We start from the raw sequence: 18,010 nt of genomic DNA, 5'->3' as shown, positions 1-18,010 counted from the left end.
TCAGCTGAAGCTCTGGGTTGTGGTCGACTCGGCTTCAAGAGCACCCAGCACCCAGACTGTTGTGCCAGGGAGGCTGTGTGAGACCTCGGGCAACTCAGGGATGGGAGGCAGAGTGATAATGAGGACTCACTCTTCTTTGAGAGCCAACTAGGAGACCTGGGGGCGGAGCCAGGGCAAGGGACTTCCACGTTAAGCCCCTGACGGCAAATGTGTTCATCGGGTCTTCCCTGGTGGTTCAGATGGTAAAGAATCTGCCTGCAAAAAAAAAAAATTTAAAAAATTAGAAAAAAAAAAAAAAAAAAGAATCTGCCTGCAATGCAGGAAACTCGGTTTCAACCCCCGAATTGGGAAGATCCTCTGGAGAAGGAAATGACAACCCACTCTAGTATTCTTGGCTGGAGAATCCCATGGACAGAGGAGCCTGGTGGGCTGTAGTCAATGGGGTTGCCAAGAGTCGGGCACAACTGAGCAACTAACAGTTACTTCCTTGAGACCACGGGGAGCTCTGAACAGAAGGTTCTGCTCTGGAATGATGAAATGGAAGCCAGACAAGATATTCAACAGCATGTGTGCACTCAGTCATAGATGATCAATAAACACTCATAAAATGGATGAGGGATACCACATCCATTTTGGTGGTGGTATGGTCCACCCCTAGTGTGACACCCAAAGGTCAGAGAATATTTCCTGGGGACACAGGGGCACTGGCATCAGCCTGGGAGGAGATCTGCAAGTGTCTACGGCTGCTGCTCCATGACAGGACTTGATTCCTCGAGGAATCAGGAGAGAGGACACGCTAAGTGCTAAGTCGTTTCAGTCATGTCCAACCCTCTGTGACCCTATGGACTGGAGCCTGCCAGGCTCCTCTGTCCGTGGGATTCTCCAGGCAAGAATATTGGTGTGGGTTGCCATCTCCTTCTCCAGGGAATCTTCCTGACCCAGGGAGATGACAGGGTCCTCTTAACTGTGAGGAGTCAGACAGCTGCTCATTCTGAGATAATCACACCCCCTCCCATCTCTACTGGGGAAGAATCTTGTAGTCTCTCTAGAAGGCCTGGGCCAGCAGCTTGAGACCTTCCCCTTCTCATGGAGACCTGACCTGGCTCAGACTCCCAATCTTCCATCCCATCAAGAGTCACCCTGGGGAGGGGGAAGCCCCAGTGTGAACTCACAGGAAAAGGAGAGCAGCTCCTCATCACAAGGCCCCTGATCTGTGAGGACACCTGGGTCTGGACCCTGAAGACATCTCAGCCTCCCCAGGCATCTGGGGAAAGTTGGGGAACTTCCAGAGCAGCGTGGAAGAGGCGAGCCCAGCTTCTGCAGTTGCTCCATCTCAGAGGGGCTGGGGTCCCAGGAGGGTCTCCCATCCCCTGACAGGGGAGCCTGTGTGACAGAGTCTCCAGGTGGAGCTGCCCCAGGTCCTGGTACCGTGGGGAGGCCAAGAACAGACCACTGATGGGGAAACAGACGACTTGAGGGCAGCCCCAATGCTGTGAGAGGGGCAAGAACAGGGCCTTCTGGGGTCCAGCCCACAGGCCGCCACCCTCTCCCCAAAGCCCCAGAGACTCCCCCACCGGCCCTTCCTTTGAAGTCTCAGGGACTGAGAGCTCCTCCTGAGCACACGTCCACCTGGATGGATGGTTCTCCTCACACTGGATAACGCCCATCATCTCCCTGGGCTCAACCTACGCTGGGATGGAGTCAGGAAGCCTGGGCACCCACAGTGACCAGGACCCCAGCTGACCAGCCCCAGGCTGGGGGTCAGAGCCCGCCTCTGCCCGGGGCTCAGGTCTGGCTCACACCCTTTGGAGCCTGATCAGCATACCTGGTACATCCAGACACTGGCCCCAGGTCTGCTCATGACCTCCAGGGGGTGACATCGGGTCAGACAGAGAACATACAAGAAATTAACAGGTGAACTTCACTTTGGTTAAGGAGGCAGAGACATTACTTTGCCAACAAAGGTCCATCAAAGTTATGGTGTTTCCAGTAGTCATGTATGGATGTGAGAGCTGGACTATAAAGAAAGCTGAGCACCGAAGAATTGATATTTTCAAACTGTGGTGTTGGAGAAGACTCTCGAGTCCCTTGGATTGCAAGGAGATCCAACCAGTCCATCCTAAATGAAATCAGTCCTGAATATTCATTGGAAGGACGGATGCTAAAGCTGAAACTCCAATACTTTGGCCACATGATGCGAAGAACTGACTCATGTGAAAAGACCCTGATGCTGGGAAAGATTGAAGGCAGGAAGAAAAGGGGACGACAGAGGATGAGATGGATGGATGGCATCACCAACTCAATGGACATGAGTTTGAGTAAACTCTGGGAGCTGGCAATGGACAGGGAGGCCTGGCGTGCTGCAGTCCATGGGGTTGCAAAGAGTCAGACATGACTGAGTGACTGAACTGAACTGAAGGAGGTGGAGAAGGAGCCTGAAATCCACCCTTCCCTCTAAACAGACCCTCGGGGCCCCTCCTATTGTGCCTGCTCTGTGCCCCACGCTCCTTCTACGGGCCTAAGGACACCCTGCCACACTAGCGCCCATCCCTGCCTGGCACCACCCATGGGAAAGGTCACAGTGACCACAGGAAAATCAGCTAGGGTGACAGGGCTACCTCTAATGGCAGGGAGGAACATGGACAGTTTATGAGCCAAGACATGAAGCAGGAGGGTCTCCCCAAACACTTCCTCCGAGGACCAGGGAGCCCACAGTCAGCCCACCCCCCAGCACCAGGTTCCTCTCTTCCCAGGACACACAGGAAACCTTTCCCTTCTCACCTGCAAACTGCAGCTCTTCTGACACCCAGGTCTGGGTCTCTGTCCCTGAAAACAGACTCCAGGCTGGTGACACTCTAAGGTGGAGGTCAGGTCCCCTCACCAGTCATCACTCAGCTGACCCCTTTCTCTCCTCCAGAGTCATCTATAACCTTAACCTTCTCAGATATTTGAGAACAATGGGAAGACCTGGGGCACCCATCTGGGTTTCTATGTCACCACAGAAATTATCACCAATTTTGGAGATCCCAGGGTTTCTGTGTCATGCTGGCAGACCCCAGACCAGAACACGGCAGAGGCCGACAGTGGGGGGAGGGCGGCGGCCTCTCGGTTGACTTGTCACCATCAGCCTTGCTATTGAAAGTGTGCTCCACAGTCCAGTATGGTCAGCATCACCTGAGAGCTTGTTAGATGCAGACTCTCAGGTCCACCCCACCCCTGCTGAATCAGGCTCTGCATTTTAACAGGATCTGCAGACCCTCCCTGTGCATTGAAGTTGGGGAGAGGCTGCCCCGCCCCACATTATGAAGTCTCAGCCAGGCTGGGCAAGCATATGACCTGAGCGACTGCTAAAACATTTCGAAGGTGTCACCTGGGGGTTCGCAGTCTTCATGAAGCTCCACAGGTGATTCCCATGCATCGTGGGGATGATGTCCCTGTGACAGGAGTTCCTGATGCGCCTCCCCCGCCAGGCTCCTGCTCTGAAGGGAAAAGCCAGAGGGGATGAGGGAGGGCTGTGGGGGAGGCTGTGTGTGCATCTGGTCCAGAGGAATGGGGACCCCGGAACTGGACACCCCAGGTTTGTGCTTGTCCACGCAAGTGTGTGTGTAGGGGTGTATGTGTAGGGATGTGTGTGTGTAGGGATGTGTGTGCAGGGGTGTGTGTGCAGAGGTGTGTATAGATGTGTGTTTGTAGGTGTGTGTGTGTATAGGTGTGTGGAGTGTGTGTGTGTAGGGGTGTGTAGGGGTGTGTAAGAGTGTGTGTAGGGGTGTGTGTGTGTAGGAATGTGTGTGTGGGTGTGTAAGGGTGTGTAGGTGTGTGTGTCTGTTGTAGGTGTGTTGTAGGTGTATGTGTGTGTAGGTGTCTGTGTGGATGTGTGGATGTGTTTGTGTGGGTGGGTGGAGAATCACTGCTCTAGAAGGCAGAGGACTCAGCAGAGTTCAGGGAATAGAAAGACAGAAGGGGAAGGGGGCGGGGCCACTAGGGAGGGAAGGATGATGGGGAGGGAGTGGGAGGGGCCTGCGCAGAGGCCCCGCCCCCGGGCCACGTGACCCAGCCAAGTGCTCCTGCCCCGGGAGGAGGCCCAGCACAGAGCGGGAAGGACAGCAGAGCTCACACAGCGACTGCAGGGACTGTGAGCGTTTCTGGACCGGAAGTTCTCCTCACAGAGAGAGGGGCCAGCAGACAGCAGACCCCATGGAACCCCCGTCAGGCCCTGCAAGCAGGAGGCATGTCCCCTGGAACAGGATCCTCCTGGCAGGTGAGAGGGGCCAATTTTCAGGGGGTGGGCAGAGACTGGAGAACAAGAGACTGGCTGGTCTCTGAGGGAGACGGGGCTCTGAGAGGGGACAGAGGACTTCTGTTCAGGCCTGAGGGCAGAGGGCGGGGAGCAGGGAGGGTGGGGGGCTCAGCCACAGGAGACTCCATGAACTAGAGTTGGTGAGGGGCGGGAAGACCTCAAATGGTGTAGGTTTTAGAAGTTATTTAAGAAATTATTCTTCACCGAGCAATAACTGTTGAAGACTGATGGCAATAATAACAATTTATGTCTGGGTGTTACTCCAGAAAGAATATACCAGGACACTTAGACAACACCCTTTTCTACAACTCCTAAAAGGACAAACACCAGGCTGTAGAGGTTCCTTCACCAGGAATTGGGGTACAAGAAAATCAGACAAGCCCCTGCTCTCACGGAGTTTACACTCTGTGGGGAGGAAGACAGACAAGCAGAGAGATCTAGAATGTGCTGTCAGGTGCTGACAGGTGTCATGCAGGAAACAGACAGGGAAGGGTCAGCAAGTGAACACGGAGGGTCTTTAGAGCAGGTGGTGGGGGGCATCTCCCAAGAGCCCCTGAGTGTGAGCAGGTGTGTGAGGGCAGTGAGGGAGTGAGCCGGGGGACAACTGGGAAAAGAGAGGAAAAAACGACCCCAGAGGGGCTGAAGTGATGGGGTCATGCTGCTGACCTTGAACCACACACACACACACACACACCCCCAAGGCTGAGGGATGAAGAGAGCTGCTCAGAACCCGGGGCACCATTTCCCCATCCCCCACACAGGTCAGAATATTAACTGGTTTCTCTCTCTTCCCTCCAAGTCGTGCTCTTATCCTTCTGGCCCCCGCCCACCACTGCCCGCCTCACTGTTGACACGGTGCCCCCACTGGCTGCAGAAGGGTCGGTCGTTGTTTTCAACATCCTCGGAAAAGAAGGGCTTGTCCTAGGCTATGGCTGGTTCAGAGGGAACAGGGTAGATAGAGCAACTGCAATTGACGTCTACCAGGTACTTAACAATTCATTTACACCTGGGCCTGCAAACACCGGTCGAGAGACAATAAAACCCAATGGCTCCCTGATAATCCAGTCTGTCAAGAAGCGGGACTCAGGAACCTACACTGTGATCACTGTAAAGGCTGATTTAACAAACGTTTCGGCATCTGGAGATCTCCAAGTATACAGTGAGTGCTTCCTCTCTGACCTCAGGGTGTTGGGTGAGGTGAATTCTGTTCACACTCGCAGGACTGACAGACCCGAATGGTGCCTCCATCTCCCTCTACATTACGTGCTGTGTTGGGGTTTGAAGACTTAGTGCAGGACACACACAGTGGAGACAAACTCCAATGGGTCAGAATTCCACTCAGGGGATCTGGACCCTGCAGACACTGCAGAAAGAAGGACGGTCTGATGGGAGGCACTCAGCAGAGGGAGAGAACTCTCAGTCCAGCCCCCCTGGGTCCCTCCCTGAGACCATGACCCTGAGGAGGAACCTGCAGGTCTCAGTAGGGGCCTGACCTGAGGGATCCTCACAGAGAAGCTCAGGCCCACAGGGAAGCCCCTCCCCAGACCCTGTCCCAGGGTCCCGGCTCCAGTGACCACGGAGAACCTGTGCCGCTGGTGGGTGTTGGCCTCCCAGGCGGGGCTGACTGGGGCGGATGATTCCCAGCTCCCTGAGGCCAAGGTCTCTCTGGATGCAGAGTCCTAGGAGGCTCTGGCCACGCCTGCCGCCTGTCTCTCCAGGGAGGGGACCGGTGTTTTATCCTCTGACCACCTGCCCCTAAAGCGCACTGGGAGCCGAGTCTCACCGTGGCTGTGGGGCTGCTCTGCTGTGGGAGGGTTTCCAGGGGTGGGGGGCAGGGGGCCTGCTTCTGGGCAGTGGTGGGGCTCTTGGACCTCTGGATGTTTGAAGTCACTTGAAACCCCCACTTTAAAGTCGCTTGTAAATGGACATTTCTCACTCTCTGATCTTTCCATGTGTCTTACCTTCTTTCTCCTTCATTCCATCAAGGACTGGCCCTGCTCTGCACAGCTTCCCTGCCCTTAGATGCAAACATGTGCGCTCAGTCATGTCTAACTCTTCACGACCCGATGGACTGTAGCCTGCCAGGCTCTTCTGTCCATGGGATTCTCAGGGCACAAATACTAGAGCAGGTTGCTGTTTCCTTCTCCAGAGAATCTTCCCGACCCAGGAATCGAACTCACATCTCTTATGTCTCCTGCATTGGCAGGCAGGCTCTTTACCAGCTGAGCCATCAGGGAAGCCCCTGCCACCGCCACCACCCCCCCTCCCCCGCCCTTAAGCCTTCCACAGGTATTTCCCCAATTGACTGACTACCCTGTTCCCAGCCTGGCTTGTGGCCAGGCACACCCTCTTAGGCGATAGTAAAGGACTCAGAAATCTGGGAGCAGCAGCCTCTGTGGGGCTCCAGCACGAGCCACTTTTCCCAGGTTACCAGGAGAATGAGCTTCTGCTGTCATCATTTTATGATGGGAGTAACACATTAATGTCTCAGACGCAGAGTGATGGAAAATGAGGGGTGGTTGTGGTTGGAAATCTTTCCAACAAGATTGTACCAAGCTCAGAGGGTCACTGTCACTATATACATCTAGACCGGGAGACTGGACATGGTCATCCTCATTCCCTAATAAATTATTTTGTTGTTGTTTCTTAGTTGCTCAGTCAGGTCTGACTCTGTGACTCCATGGACCATAACCCTCCAGGCTTCTCTGTCCATGGGATTTCCCAGGCAAGAACACTGAAGTGGGTTGCCATGCCCTTCTCCAGGGGATCTTCCCAACCTAGGGATCGAACCCACGTCTCCTGCATTGGCAGGCGGATCTTTTACCTCTGATTCTCCGGGAAAGCCAGTAATAAATTTTTTAAAGAGAAATAATTGCCTTTCCTGCTTTGTGTAAAGTTCTCTCGGCCCCACAGAAACACAGGTGTGGCACAACTGTCTTCCATAACATACACAGAAGGGTATATAACGAATGAGACCTGAAACTTTTTAGAACCAAAGGAAATTCTAGGAAAGGGTCCATCAAAGTTCACAGGAAAAATTTCACTTTAGGCTGAGGATGCTGTATACACAGGTTGAGAAGGTACTACAGAGATGTCTCATGGACGGGTCAGGGTCATCGAGGTATTGTTGGGGTGAGGGAGGAAAGGGAGCCTTCTCCTTACACATCCTCTCTTGAAGAGAGACCCACGACCTTGTTCACAGGCTCAGGGTCCTCCTCGGGGTCGCCTTTGCAGAGCTCACTGGGCCCCGGCAGTGGCTAAGACACCTGAGGAAGGAGCATGGCCCCAGGCCACTGACCTAGTCTCAGTCACCTCTCTGTTCTCTCCACAGGCCTGCTGCAGCAGCCCTCCATCCAAGTCAGCGACCCCATGGACAGAGATAAAGAGAACAAGGTGGTCATTACCTGTAACACAAACGAAACTGACATCAGCATCCAGTGGATCTTCAACGGCCAGTATATAAAAGCCGCAAAGAACATCTTCCTGTCCGAGGACGGGAAGAAACTCACCATAGACCCCATCAAGAAGGAGAATGCGGGGAAGTATCAGTGTGAGATCTCCAACATAGGCACTTTCAACAGAAGTGGGATCTTTGAGCTGAAGGTGAAGAAATGTAAGTGACTGCGTGTCCTGTGTTCCACCTTCCCAGCAGGATGGCTCCACCAATGGGAGGCACGATGGCTTGAGGTCACAGCAGGCAGAATATCAGTGAGGAGACCATTACAATAAAAAGCCAGCAAAATCTTAATAACTCCATCTCTGAAAAAAAAGGTGGAGGGGCTTCCCTGGTGGCTCAGAGGATGAAGAATCTGCCTGCAATGTAGGAGATCCAAGTTTGATCCCTGAGTTGGGAAGATTCCCCTGGAGAAGGGAATGGCTACCCACTCCAATATCCTTGCCTAGAGAATTCCATGGACAGAGGAGCCTGGCGGGCTACAGTCCAGGGGGTCGCAAAGAGTTGGACAGGACTGAGCGACTAACACACACACAAACATGCACACACACACACACACACACAGAAAAAAAAATACAGTAAGTTTCTAATCCTGGGGCTGGCATTTACTCTGTGACCTTACACAAGATTTTTTTTTTCTGGTACACTGTCTTTATAAGGTAAAAAAAAAAAAATGTAAGATTTATCATGTAAATAATTTTGAAGTTTATAGCTCAGTGGTATTAAGTCCATTCATGTTGTTTTGCAGTCGTTACCCACATCTATCCAGTACACCTTGCTTAGTACTGTCATCTAAGCAATATTAAGTCTTCCAGTCCATAAACACTTTACATTTATTCATATCTTCTTTAATTTCTTATACTATGTTTTTCCTTTGAAAAAAATTTTTTTTTAGTTTCTCTTGTACAAGTCTGTCAGCTCCAAGATTCCTAAATTTTATTCTTGTTGATGCTGTTGTAAGTGGAATTTATTTTTATAAAAATGGTGGTTAGATACTATGATTCAGGTAGCAATGCCTTAACTGTATGCATATTGTCAGGTCCAAAGGCCTCTGCCATTTTTGTTAAGGGGAGTGTTAGGCTTATCTCCTTCGTAAAATATATAAAGGGAAGTTTTAAAACTTTCTTTTCATATTGTTCACTGTTCATATATACAAATACAACTGCATTTATGTGTTGGTTTCATATCCTGAAGCTCTATCAAAAATGTTTATTAGACCTAACAGTTTTTTGTGAAATTAGGGTTTTCTGTTAATATATAAGGCCACATCCTCTGCAAACAGTTAATTTTGCTTCTTAATTTACAATTTCAGTATCTTTTCTTTTTTCTTTCTTTGGCACTGGTCTATTACTTTTTTTAAATGCTATTTTTTGTAATTCACAAAGTTTTATTAGAATTAAATGAGATACCTGGTATAGGTTCTTAATGCAATGGGCACTTTTTTATTAATTAATTTTAAAAATAATTTTTTAATTTATTTTTGGCCGGGCTGGGTCTTTGTAGCTGTGTGGGCTTTTTCGCATAGGCTTAATTACTCCATTGAATATGGGATCTTCTCAGACTGGGGTGGAACCCATGTCTCCTGCATTGGCAGGTGGACTCTTTACCACTAAGCCACCAGGGAAGTCCTGTCTATTACTTTTAATATTGTTTTGAATAGAAGTGGCAAAAGTAGGCATCCTTATCTTGTTCTTGATCTTAGAGGGAAAACTTTCAGTCTTTCACACTTAGAATGGTGTTAGATGCGGGTTTTAATATATGGCCTCTATAACACTGGAGCTTCCCAGGTAGCGTGAGTAGTAAAGAACCTGTCTGCCAAGGCAGGAAATGTAAGAGCCACAGGTTCAATCCCTGGGTCAGGAAGATTCTCCTGAAGGAGGGCATGGCAATCCACTCCAGTATTCTTGCCTGGAGAAGTCCATGGACAGAGGAGCCTGGCGGGCTACAGTCCATGGGGTCGCAGTCTTTGTGATTCCACTTTGGTAGCATCTGTGTTTCTAGGAATTTGTCCATTTTACTGAAGTTATGCAATTTGTTGGCATGCAATTATTCATAATACTCCTATAACTCATCATTTCTTGAGAATTAGTAGCAATGTCCCGACTTTCCTTCCTGATTTTAGTAATCTGAATCTTCTCTGTTTTTCTTGATCAGTCTAGTTAAAGTTTTGTCAAAATTGTTCATCTTTTGCCCCCAGTTATTTATTTTCTTTGCTGTGCTGGATCTTCATTGCTGTGTTGGCTTTTCTCGAGCTGTGGTGAGTGGGGTTTACTCTCCAGTTGCAGTGCACGGGAGTCTCATTGCGGTGGCTTCTCTTGTTCTGGAGAATGGCCTCTAGGGCCTGCGGACTTCAGTAGTTGCAGCCCATGGGCTCAGTAACTGCAGCTCCGTGGCTCTAGAGCACAGGCTCAGTAGTTGTGGAGCACAGGCTCAGCTGCTCTGCGGCGTGTGGGATCTTCCCAGATCAAGAGTCAAACCGATGTCTCTTGAATTGGCAGACAAATTCTTTACCACTGAGCCACCAGGGAAGCCTTTCTTATTCTTTTCTGAAGAACCAATTTCTTGTTTTATTGTTTTTTCTCTATTACTTTTCCATTCTCTATTTTATTTATCTCCACTCTGTTATTTTGTCTTTCCTTCTGCTAGCTTATGGTATGGTTTGTTCTTCTTTTGCTGGTTCCTTCAGTTGTAACATTTGGTTTTTGATTTGAGATCTTTCTTCTTTTTTAATTGTAATATAATTACAATTATAAATTCTTGCATGAGATTCTTAACTTCACTGAGCCTCAGAGTCCTCAACTGAAATCATACTAAAAAGTCTCTGCTTCATGTCATTGTTTCAAAGATTTAACGTACTATTCAATTAAACCCTTAGTAAAATGCCACACGCTGAGGAAATGTTCTGTAACTATTAAATGCTATTATTACTATTACTACCATTGGGCTCTATAAAATCAGGTATTCCTACAGTCAAGGACTACACTAGATCCACCTCTTATTAGTTATATGACTTTGGGTACCTTTTTTTTTTTATCATCACTGGAAGTCTCGGGTTTTTCATCTATCAAGTGGAATAATGTTGACCTGCACTCAATATGCCAGCAAACTGGGAAAACTCAGCAGTGGCCACAGGACTGGAAAAGGTCAGTTTTCATTCCAGTCACAAAGAAGGGCAATGCCAAAGAATGTTCACACTACCATACAATTGCATTCATCTCACACGCTAGCAAAGTAATGCTCAAAATTCTCCAAGCCAGGCTTCAACAGTACATGAACTGTGAAATTCCAGATGTTCAAGCAGGATTTAGAAAAGACAGAGGAACCAGAAATCAAATTGCCAAAATCCATTGAATCATAGAAAAAGCAAGAGAATTCCAGAAAAACATCTACTTCTGCTTTATTGATCACACCAAAGCCTTTGACTGTGTGGATCACAACAAACTGTGGAAAATTCTTAAGAGGTGGGAATACCAGACCACCTTACCTGCCTCCTGAGAAATCTGTATGCAGGTCAAGAAGCAACAGTTAGAACCGGACGTGGAACTACAGACTGGTTCCAAATTGGGAAAGGAGTATGTCAAGGCAGTATATTGTCACCCTGTTTATTTAACTTATATATAGAGTACATCATGTGAAATGCCAGGCTCGATGAAGCATAAGTTGGAATCAAGATTGCCAGGAGAAATATCAATAACCTCAGATACACAGATGATACCACCCTTATGGCAGAAAGTGAAGAGGAACTAAAGAGCCTCTTGATGAAAGTGAAAGAGGAGAATGAAAAAGCTGACTTAAAACACAACATTCAAAAAACGAGGATCATGGCATCTGGTCCCATCACTTGATGGCAAATAGATGAGGAAACAGTGGAAACAGTGACAGACTTTTATTTTCTTGGGCTCCAAAATCACTGCAGATGGTGACTGCAGCCATGAAATTAAAAGACTTACTCCTTGGAAGAAAAACTATGACCAACCTAGACAGCATATTAAAAAACAGAGACAAACAAAGGTCCATCTAGTCAAAGCTATGGTTTTTCCAGCAGTCATGTATGGATGTGGGAGTTGGACTATAAAGAAAGCTGAGTGCCAAAGAATTGATGGTTTTGAACTGTAGTGTTGGAGAAGACTCTTGAGAATCCCTTGGACTGCAAGAAGATCCAACCAGTCAATCCTAAAGGAAATCAGTCCTGAATATTCATTGGAAGGACTGATGCTAAAGCTGAAACTCCAATACTTTGGCCACCTGATGCAAAGAACTGACTCATTGGAAAAGACCCTGATGCTGGGAAAGATTGAAGGCAGGAGAAGGGGACAACAGAGGATGAGATGGTTGGATGGCATCACTGACTCGATGGACATGAGTTTGAGCAAGTTCTGGGAGTTGGTGACGGACAGGGAAGCCTGGTGTGCTGCAGACCATGGGGTCGCAAAGAGTCGGACACGACTGAGGGACTGAACTGAACTGAGTGTTGACCTGGCAGGGTTATTATATGAATCAAATGTGGTATGTGTAAAGTATATAGCAGAGAGTCTGTCATATAATAAGTACCTCATAACAATAGCTAACATCAGCATTCATCTTCAGATTTGAGTTAGCTAGTGAAGAAAACAGAAATAAGAGAAAATGATGCAAACAACATTACATATTGGAAGGGAGGGAAAGGATAAAACAAAAGACTCATAGGAACATGTTACTGACTAAATATGGGAGAAGAAAAAAAAAGGATTTGACTGCAAGGTTTCTTGTCTGATATGATACTTTTCATCCTTCAGATGCAGCCAAGATGGCACTAGACATACAAGACATTTACTGGGAGAATGCCTGTTTGGAAAGTGGGGCAGGAGTGGGAGGAGCCTGGGAAGGTCCTCAGACCACAAGGCATATCTGACCCAAGTGAAAAAGAAAGAGAAGGAAGGAAGTTTTAGGCTGCAGTGCAGTTTTAGAGAGTGTCTGCAAAGCTGATGGGGAGTCCTTGAGCTAAAGTTACCCATGGAGGAAGATCATTTCTCATCAGTTCAATTAAGTCGCTGGAACTGGAATTCCATCACCTCCACTAGCTTTGCTTGTAGTCATGCTTCCTAAAGCCCACTTGACTTTGCATACCAGGATGTCTGGCTCTAGGTAAGTGATCACACTATTGCGGTTATCTGGGTCATGAAGATCTTTTTTGTATGGTTCTTCTGTTTATTCTTGCCGCCTCTTCTTAATATCTTCTGCTTCTGTTAGGTCCATAACATTTCTGTCCTTTATTGTGCCCATCTTTACATGAAATGTGCCCTTGGTATTTCTAATTTTCTTGAAGAGATCTCTAATCTTTCCCATTTTATTGTTTTCCTCTATTTCTTTGCAGTGATCACTAAGGAAGGTTTTCTTATCTCTCCTTGCTATTCTTTGGAACTCTGCATTCAGATGTGTATATCTTTCCTTTTCTTCTTTGCCTTTGGTTTCTCTACTCTTCTCAGCTATTTGTAAGGCCTCCTCAGCAACCATTTTTCCTTTTTGCATTTCTTTTTCTTGGGGATGGTCTTGATCACTGCCTCCTGTACAATGTCATGAACCTCCATCCATAGTTCTTCAGGTACTCTGTCTATCAGATCTAATCCCTTGAATCTGTTTGTCACTTCCTCTGTATAATCATAGGGGGTTTGATTTAGGTCATACCTGAATGGTCTAGTGGTTTTCACTACTTTCTTCAATTTAAGTCTGAGTTTTACAATAAGGAGTCCATGATCTGAGCCACAGTCAGCTCCTGGTCTTGTTTTTGCTGACTGTGTAGAGCTTCTCCAGGTGAGAATAGTGCAGTGGATAGCCTATCCCTTCTCCAACAGGTCTTCCCAACCCAGGAATCAAACCGGGGTCTCCTGCATTGTAGGGAGATTCTTTCCCAGCTGAGCTACCAGGGAAGGCCCTATCATTTCTCATAGAATTATTGAATTCACATCCTTACCGGGAGCCAGTGTGAAGGGTGTTCTCTGTGCAAAGGGACAGTGAATTCAGAGGGCTTTCCATCAATAAATGCCCACCACAAGACACCTGAGAGGCATATATTTATAGCTGTCACACCTGGTACCCAGAGAAAGATGCAGTCATGAAAAGGTGGGAAGTGATGTGTGGGTTAGTCACTCAGTCGTGTCCTACTCTTTGCGATCCCATGGACTGTAGCCCCCCAGGCTCCTCTGTCCATAGAATTCTCCAGGCAAAAATACTAGAGTGGGTTGCCATTTCCTCCTCCAGGGGATCATCCCGACCCAGGGATCAAACCCATATCTGCTACATTGCAGGCAGATTCTTTATCAACTGAGCCACCAGGGAAGCCCCAGGAAAAGGTGGGAAGTTATAACGTACAAAACCATGAAAAGGGGGGAAATAGTAACATACAAAAATAACCATCAGTCCTTCTTACATTTCCAAAGCTTTCAGAAATATATGTGTGCAGAAAAGGCCAGATTGGAACTGAGGCAACTCTGGCCACCAACCTAGAAATACATGGAGAGAGAAAGAAAATCACAAGGATCTAGTCACCTAATCACCACACAACAGCTGTCCCAGAGAAAATCGATTTCTTGAAGGCCCAAGTAGAGACTACTTAATGTTGACGGCTCTTTCGTAGAGCACCTCCCACTGTAAAATAATGTCACTTTCATTCATTCTTTTCTTTTCTTTCCATGACAGCCTCTCTGTTTGACCTCACAACTGGTACTGTTGTCGGCATCCTGACTGTAACCTCAGTTTGTTTGGGTCTGATAGCAGCCCTGGTGTATTTTCTGTTTTTCAAATAAACAGTAGGGTATGCTGCCTTTCCTCTTGTTCCACTTTCTTCGAGACTGACTGCCCTGCTTGGGAGAGGGAAGGAGACTTCGTCTCCATCTCTGGCCTGGATCTGTTCCTCAGTCTTCCTAAAGCCCTACTTCTCAGCACTGATTTTTATGGGTCTCCTCTTCCCTGGTCTTCATGCTTCCTGAACCCCCCTCTCTCTTGGACATGGCTATTCCCACCCCCATCTGATTTAGAGGGGTGTCAACTAAAAAAGGTGAACAACTTGGAGAGCTGCGAGTTACGTTTTATTTGGGGCAAAATGAGGACTGCAGCCCGGGAGGCAGCACCTTGGATAGCTCTGCTAACCTGCTCTGAAGAGGCGGTCGGGAAAGGTCAATATGTAAGATTTCGTTGAAGGGGGAGTTCAAGGCAATTAAGCGCTTACTTTATAAGAGGCTTTCTGCAAGACATGAGGAGGTAATGTCATCATGACGGGATTTAGTGCTTTTCTAGAGATGAGGAGATGCAAGGATGGAAATCATGAAATCAGTTCCTGAAAATATCCAGCTACCCCACCAGATTCCCTGGAGCACAGAGTGCCTCATGCCACCCTGAATTCCCTCAGTGGGTGTTGAAGGTCAACAGCTGCAGTAGCACAGGGTTCAGTCTCCACAGAAAGTGAAAGTGTTAGTCATTCAGTCGTGTCCAACTCTTTGTGACCAAACGGACTATAGCCTGTCAGGCTACTCTGTCTATGGAAGTCTCCAGGCAAGGCGACAAGGGAAGCCACCCCAGTGAAAAGCCTGCACACTGCAATGAAAAGGAGCCCCGGCTACCCACAACTAGAGGAAAACTGTTTGCAGCCACGAAGATCTAGCGCAGCCAAAAATAAATAAATTTTTAAAAACCTGTTTCTAAAAAAATCTATGAACTTTCAGGAGTTGAACAATCCAGGTTAGCAACACCGAAATCAATCAATTAATGTGTCATTCCTACCCTAAAGAAGACCTCCAGTTAGTTCCCTTCAAAGAGTAACCAGCATCCTCACTTCCAATGCATGAGATAGGTCTGCCTGTTCTTGCTCGTCTACACAGGAAAAACACAGTACGTCCTTAATGTGTCTGGTTCTCTCATTCAAAATCATGAGAGTCCTCCATCTCATTGTATGCTGTTGTGCTTAATTTATTCTCATTGCTCTATCATTGTATCTGTTGTAACCACGAGTTCCGGGAAACAAACTCACTCAGAAGGACGATGCAGATAGTGGAGCGCAGTTTACTACACTGGCGGGCACACGGCAGAGTCTCTTCTTAGCCAAGGACCCCGACCAGTTTTTGTGAAAACCTTATATACCCTAAGTGTACATGCCCAAACCCACCTCCCCAAGATTCCCTGAAACTAGTCTGAACAAGGGAAAAAGAAAGATACAATCAAAGTTAACCCATGATTCATATGTCTTAAGCCTAGGTAGTTAACAGTGGACAAATACCAATAGGCTTGTGATCATACCCCAATAAACATAATAGAATGTATGATTCTATTCGGTTACACAGATATTTAGGGGTTTTTTAGGTGATGGAGAGCCCGGCTCTCCACCCAGGGGGCCTGGTTTTCCAGTTGGTATGTCGTTTCCATAGATACTGGGCATATAGCTCAAAGTCCACAGTACGGCCCAAGGTGGAGTCCTGCTTTCAAATGGAGCCTGTTCTGTTTCCTCCTTCATATCCATTGTAGAATTTCATAATCTATCTCTTCTAATGATCACCCAACAGAACGTTAGAAAGCAGAAAAAAATGGGTAATAAAAGCCTTTCTCTGAAGCTAAAAGTTTCAAAGGGATGGAAGCCTGGGGTGCTGAATCACCCCGCACATGGTGAGGGCCTGGCCCGTGACGCTGACTTAAACAACCACTGTTGATGCCTTTCAGGCTGACAAAGGTGCACAGTCTTCTCTGAACTTTAATGCCCAGGAATCAAACAAAGCAACTTCAGGTCCCCCATCTCCAACAGCCACAGAAGCAGTTTATGGAGAAGTGAAGAAGACGGAGGAGGAGGGGAGAAGAGAAACAAAAAGGAGGAGGAGTGCAAAAAAAAGAAGAGATAGTGCTTATGACACTGCTGACATCTCAAGGTTCTTATTCCATCACCAGGAGATTCTTTCACCATTAGGGAAAATGGAAGACAGTCTTTCCCCAACTCTCCTGTAATCCCCTAACAAGGCTCCTCCAGGCTGCCTGGTCACAGTCCTTTCCTTTGGTGTCAGTAGATGAAAAGGCACATCCACGAGGAGGTCTGTAGGAAACCCAACCTTCCTGGTCATTGAACTTTGGCAGAGAGGACCTTAGGAGACAGTTGTCAGAATCTCTGCCCCTCCCCGTTTGCTGACCTAGACCAGCTGTAAATTTGCTTATTCAGAGCACACTGGCTGAGTAGTATTCCATTGTATGTATGTCCCACAGTTTTATCCATTCATCTTGTGATGGACACCTAGGTTGCTTCCATGTCTCAGCTATTGTAAACTGTGCTTCCCACCCCAGTCCTGGCCTATTGGGGTCTAACTTGAATTTGCCACAAAGTTGCAAGTTATGTCCTTCTCACTGAAATGCATGTGTCAGAAGAGGCGAGAGAAGAAAAGGAAAAGCTCTTCAAAGTCCAGTATGAATTCAACATCCACAGGAAATACATATATAATCGAGTTAGGACTACAAATTTGACAGCTTTGTCCCCTATCAAGGTTGTCTACATGCAGGACCAGGGCTTAAACACCTTGATGCTTACCTAGAAGACCACCTGAAGGAAAGTTACATGGCTCAAAATAGCCTGGAGTTAAAACTCCCCTCTGGGTCCTCCCCACCATTTTATGCAAAACAAAGAACTCTCTCACTGAAGGAAAAAGAAAATGGACATTAAGGTTGATTACGCCCAGCTTCCAGCAGGTCCAGCCTCTGGCCGATCTCCAGAATTCCTTGCCACAGCCATTTAAGATATAACTACTCCAAACAACTTGGAGAAGAACAGGCCCCCTTAAGACAGTAGATTTCCACAAATATGCCTATATATACTTACTCTTTTCTTGGGTTAGTGCAGCAGCTCACTAATCTGACTGTTGCCTCTTCTCGCCTCATTAAAAGTGATCTGTTCCTGTAAAGTGCTGGTCTCATTCTTTTCCCTAACCTCGCCTTCTCCAACTCCTTTACCCTACACCACCAGTTCCTTTGGAAAGCTTGTCTTTAGAGATCCTACTGCGTGAGTGCATGCATGCTCAGTTGTGTCCTGTTCTTTTGGTCTCCATGGACTGTAGCCAGCCAGACTCCTCTGTCCATGGGATTTCCCCCAGGCAAGAATACTGGAGTGGGTTGCCATTTCCTCCTCCAGAGAATTTTCCCAACCCAGGGATTGAACCCGTCTCCTCATTGGCAGGAGGATTCTTTATCACTGAGCTACCAGAGAGCCTACTAAAAGTAACTAAACAACTACCTGTCTAGGTCCATAAGTAATTCTT

The 18,010-nt window shown here is 47.5% G+C and overlaps 1 protein-coding gene and 1 non-coding gene across 3 annotated transcripts; one reads left to right on the top strand and one right to left on the bottom strand.

Moving 5' to 3' along the window:
• Nucleotides 1-4,104: 4,104 nt before the first annotated feature.
• LOC122420209 (carcinoembryonic antigen-related cell adhesion molecule 6-like) lies at nucleotides 4,105-14,942 on the top strand. Of its 2 annotated transcripts, XM_043435097.1 has the most exons (4): nucleotides 4,105-4,258; nucleotides 5,097-5,456; nucleotides 7,629-7,910; nucleotides 14,427-14,942. In XM_043435097.1, exons 1-4 carry the CDS (start codon nucleotides 4,195-4,197, stop codon nucleotides 14,531-14,533), a joined length of 813 nt encoding a protein of 270 aa, XP_043291032.1. In that variant the 5' UTR covers nucleotides 4,105-4,194; the 3' UTR covers nucleotides 14,534-14,942. The 2 variants fall into 2 exon arrangements, with proteins under 2 accessions (XP_043291032.1, XP_043291033.1); XM_043435098.1 differs by lacking the exon at nucleotides 14,427-14,942 and having other exon boundaries at nucleotides 7,629-8,185.
• LOC122421855 lies at nucleotides 8,728-8,852 on the bottom strand. Its single transcript, XR_006263662.1, has one exon. It is a non-coding gene; the product is annotated as a U6atac minor spliceosomal RNA (small nuclear RNA).
• Nucleotides 14,943-18,010: the final 3,068 nt, after the last annotated feature.

Source organism: Cervus canadensis, chromosome 18, assembly GCF_019320065.1.
Source record: "Cervus canadensis isolate Bull #8, Minnesota chromosome 18, ASM1932006v1, whole genome shotgun sequence".
Classification (NCBI taxonomy): Eukaryota; Metazoa; Chordata; class Mammalia; order Artiodactyla; family Cervidae; genus Cervus; species Cervus canadensis.
This window is presented reverse-complemented; position numbering and strand designations above follow the sequence as displayed.

Bases quoted from the DNA above. Each gene is read 5' to 3' on its own strand.
- LOC122420209 (XM_043435097.1), top strand. From the start codon at position 4,195: ATGGAACCCCCGTCAGGCCCTGCAAGCAGGAGGCATGTCCCCTGGAAC. The intron at 5,457-7,628 runs GTGAGTGCTTCC...TTCTCTCCACAG, and splicing joins TGGAGATCTCCAAGTATACA to GCCTGCTGCAGCAGCCCTCC. The intron at 7,911-14,426 runs GTAAGTGACTGC...TTTCCATGACAG, and splicing joins TGAGCTGAAGGTGAAGAAAT to CCTCTCTGTTTGACCTCACA.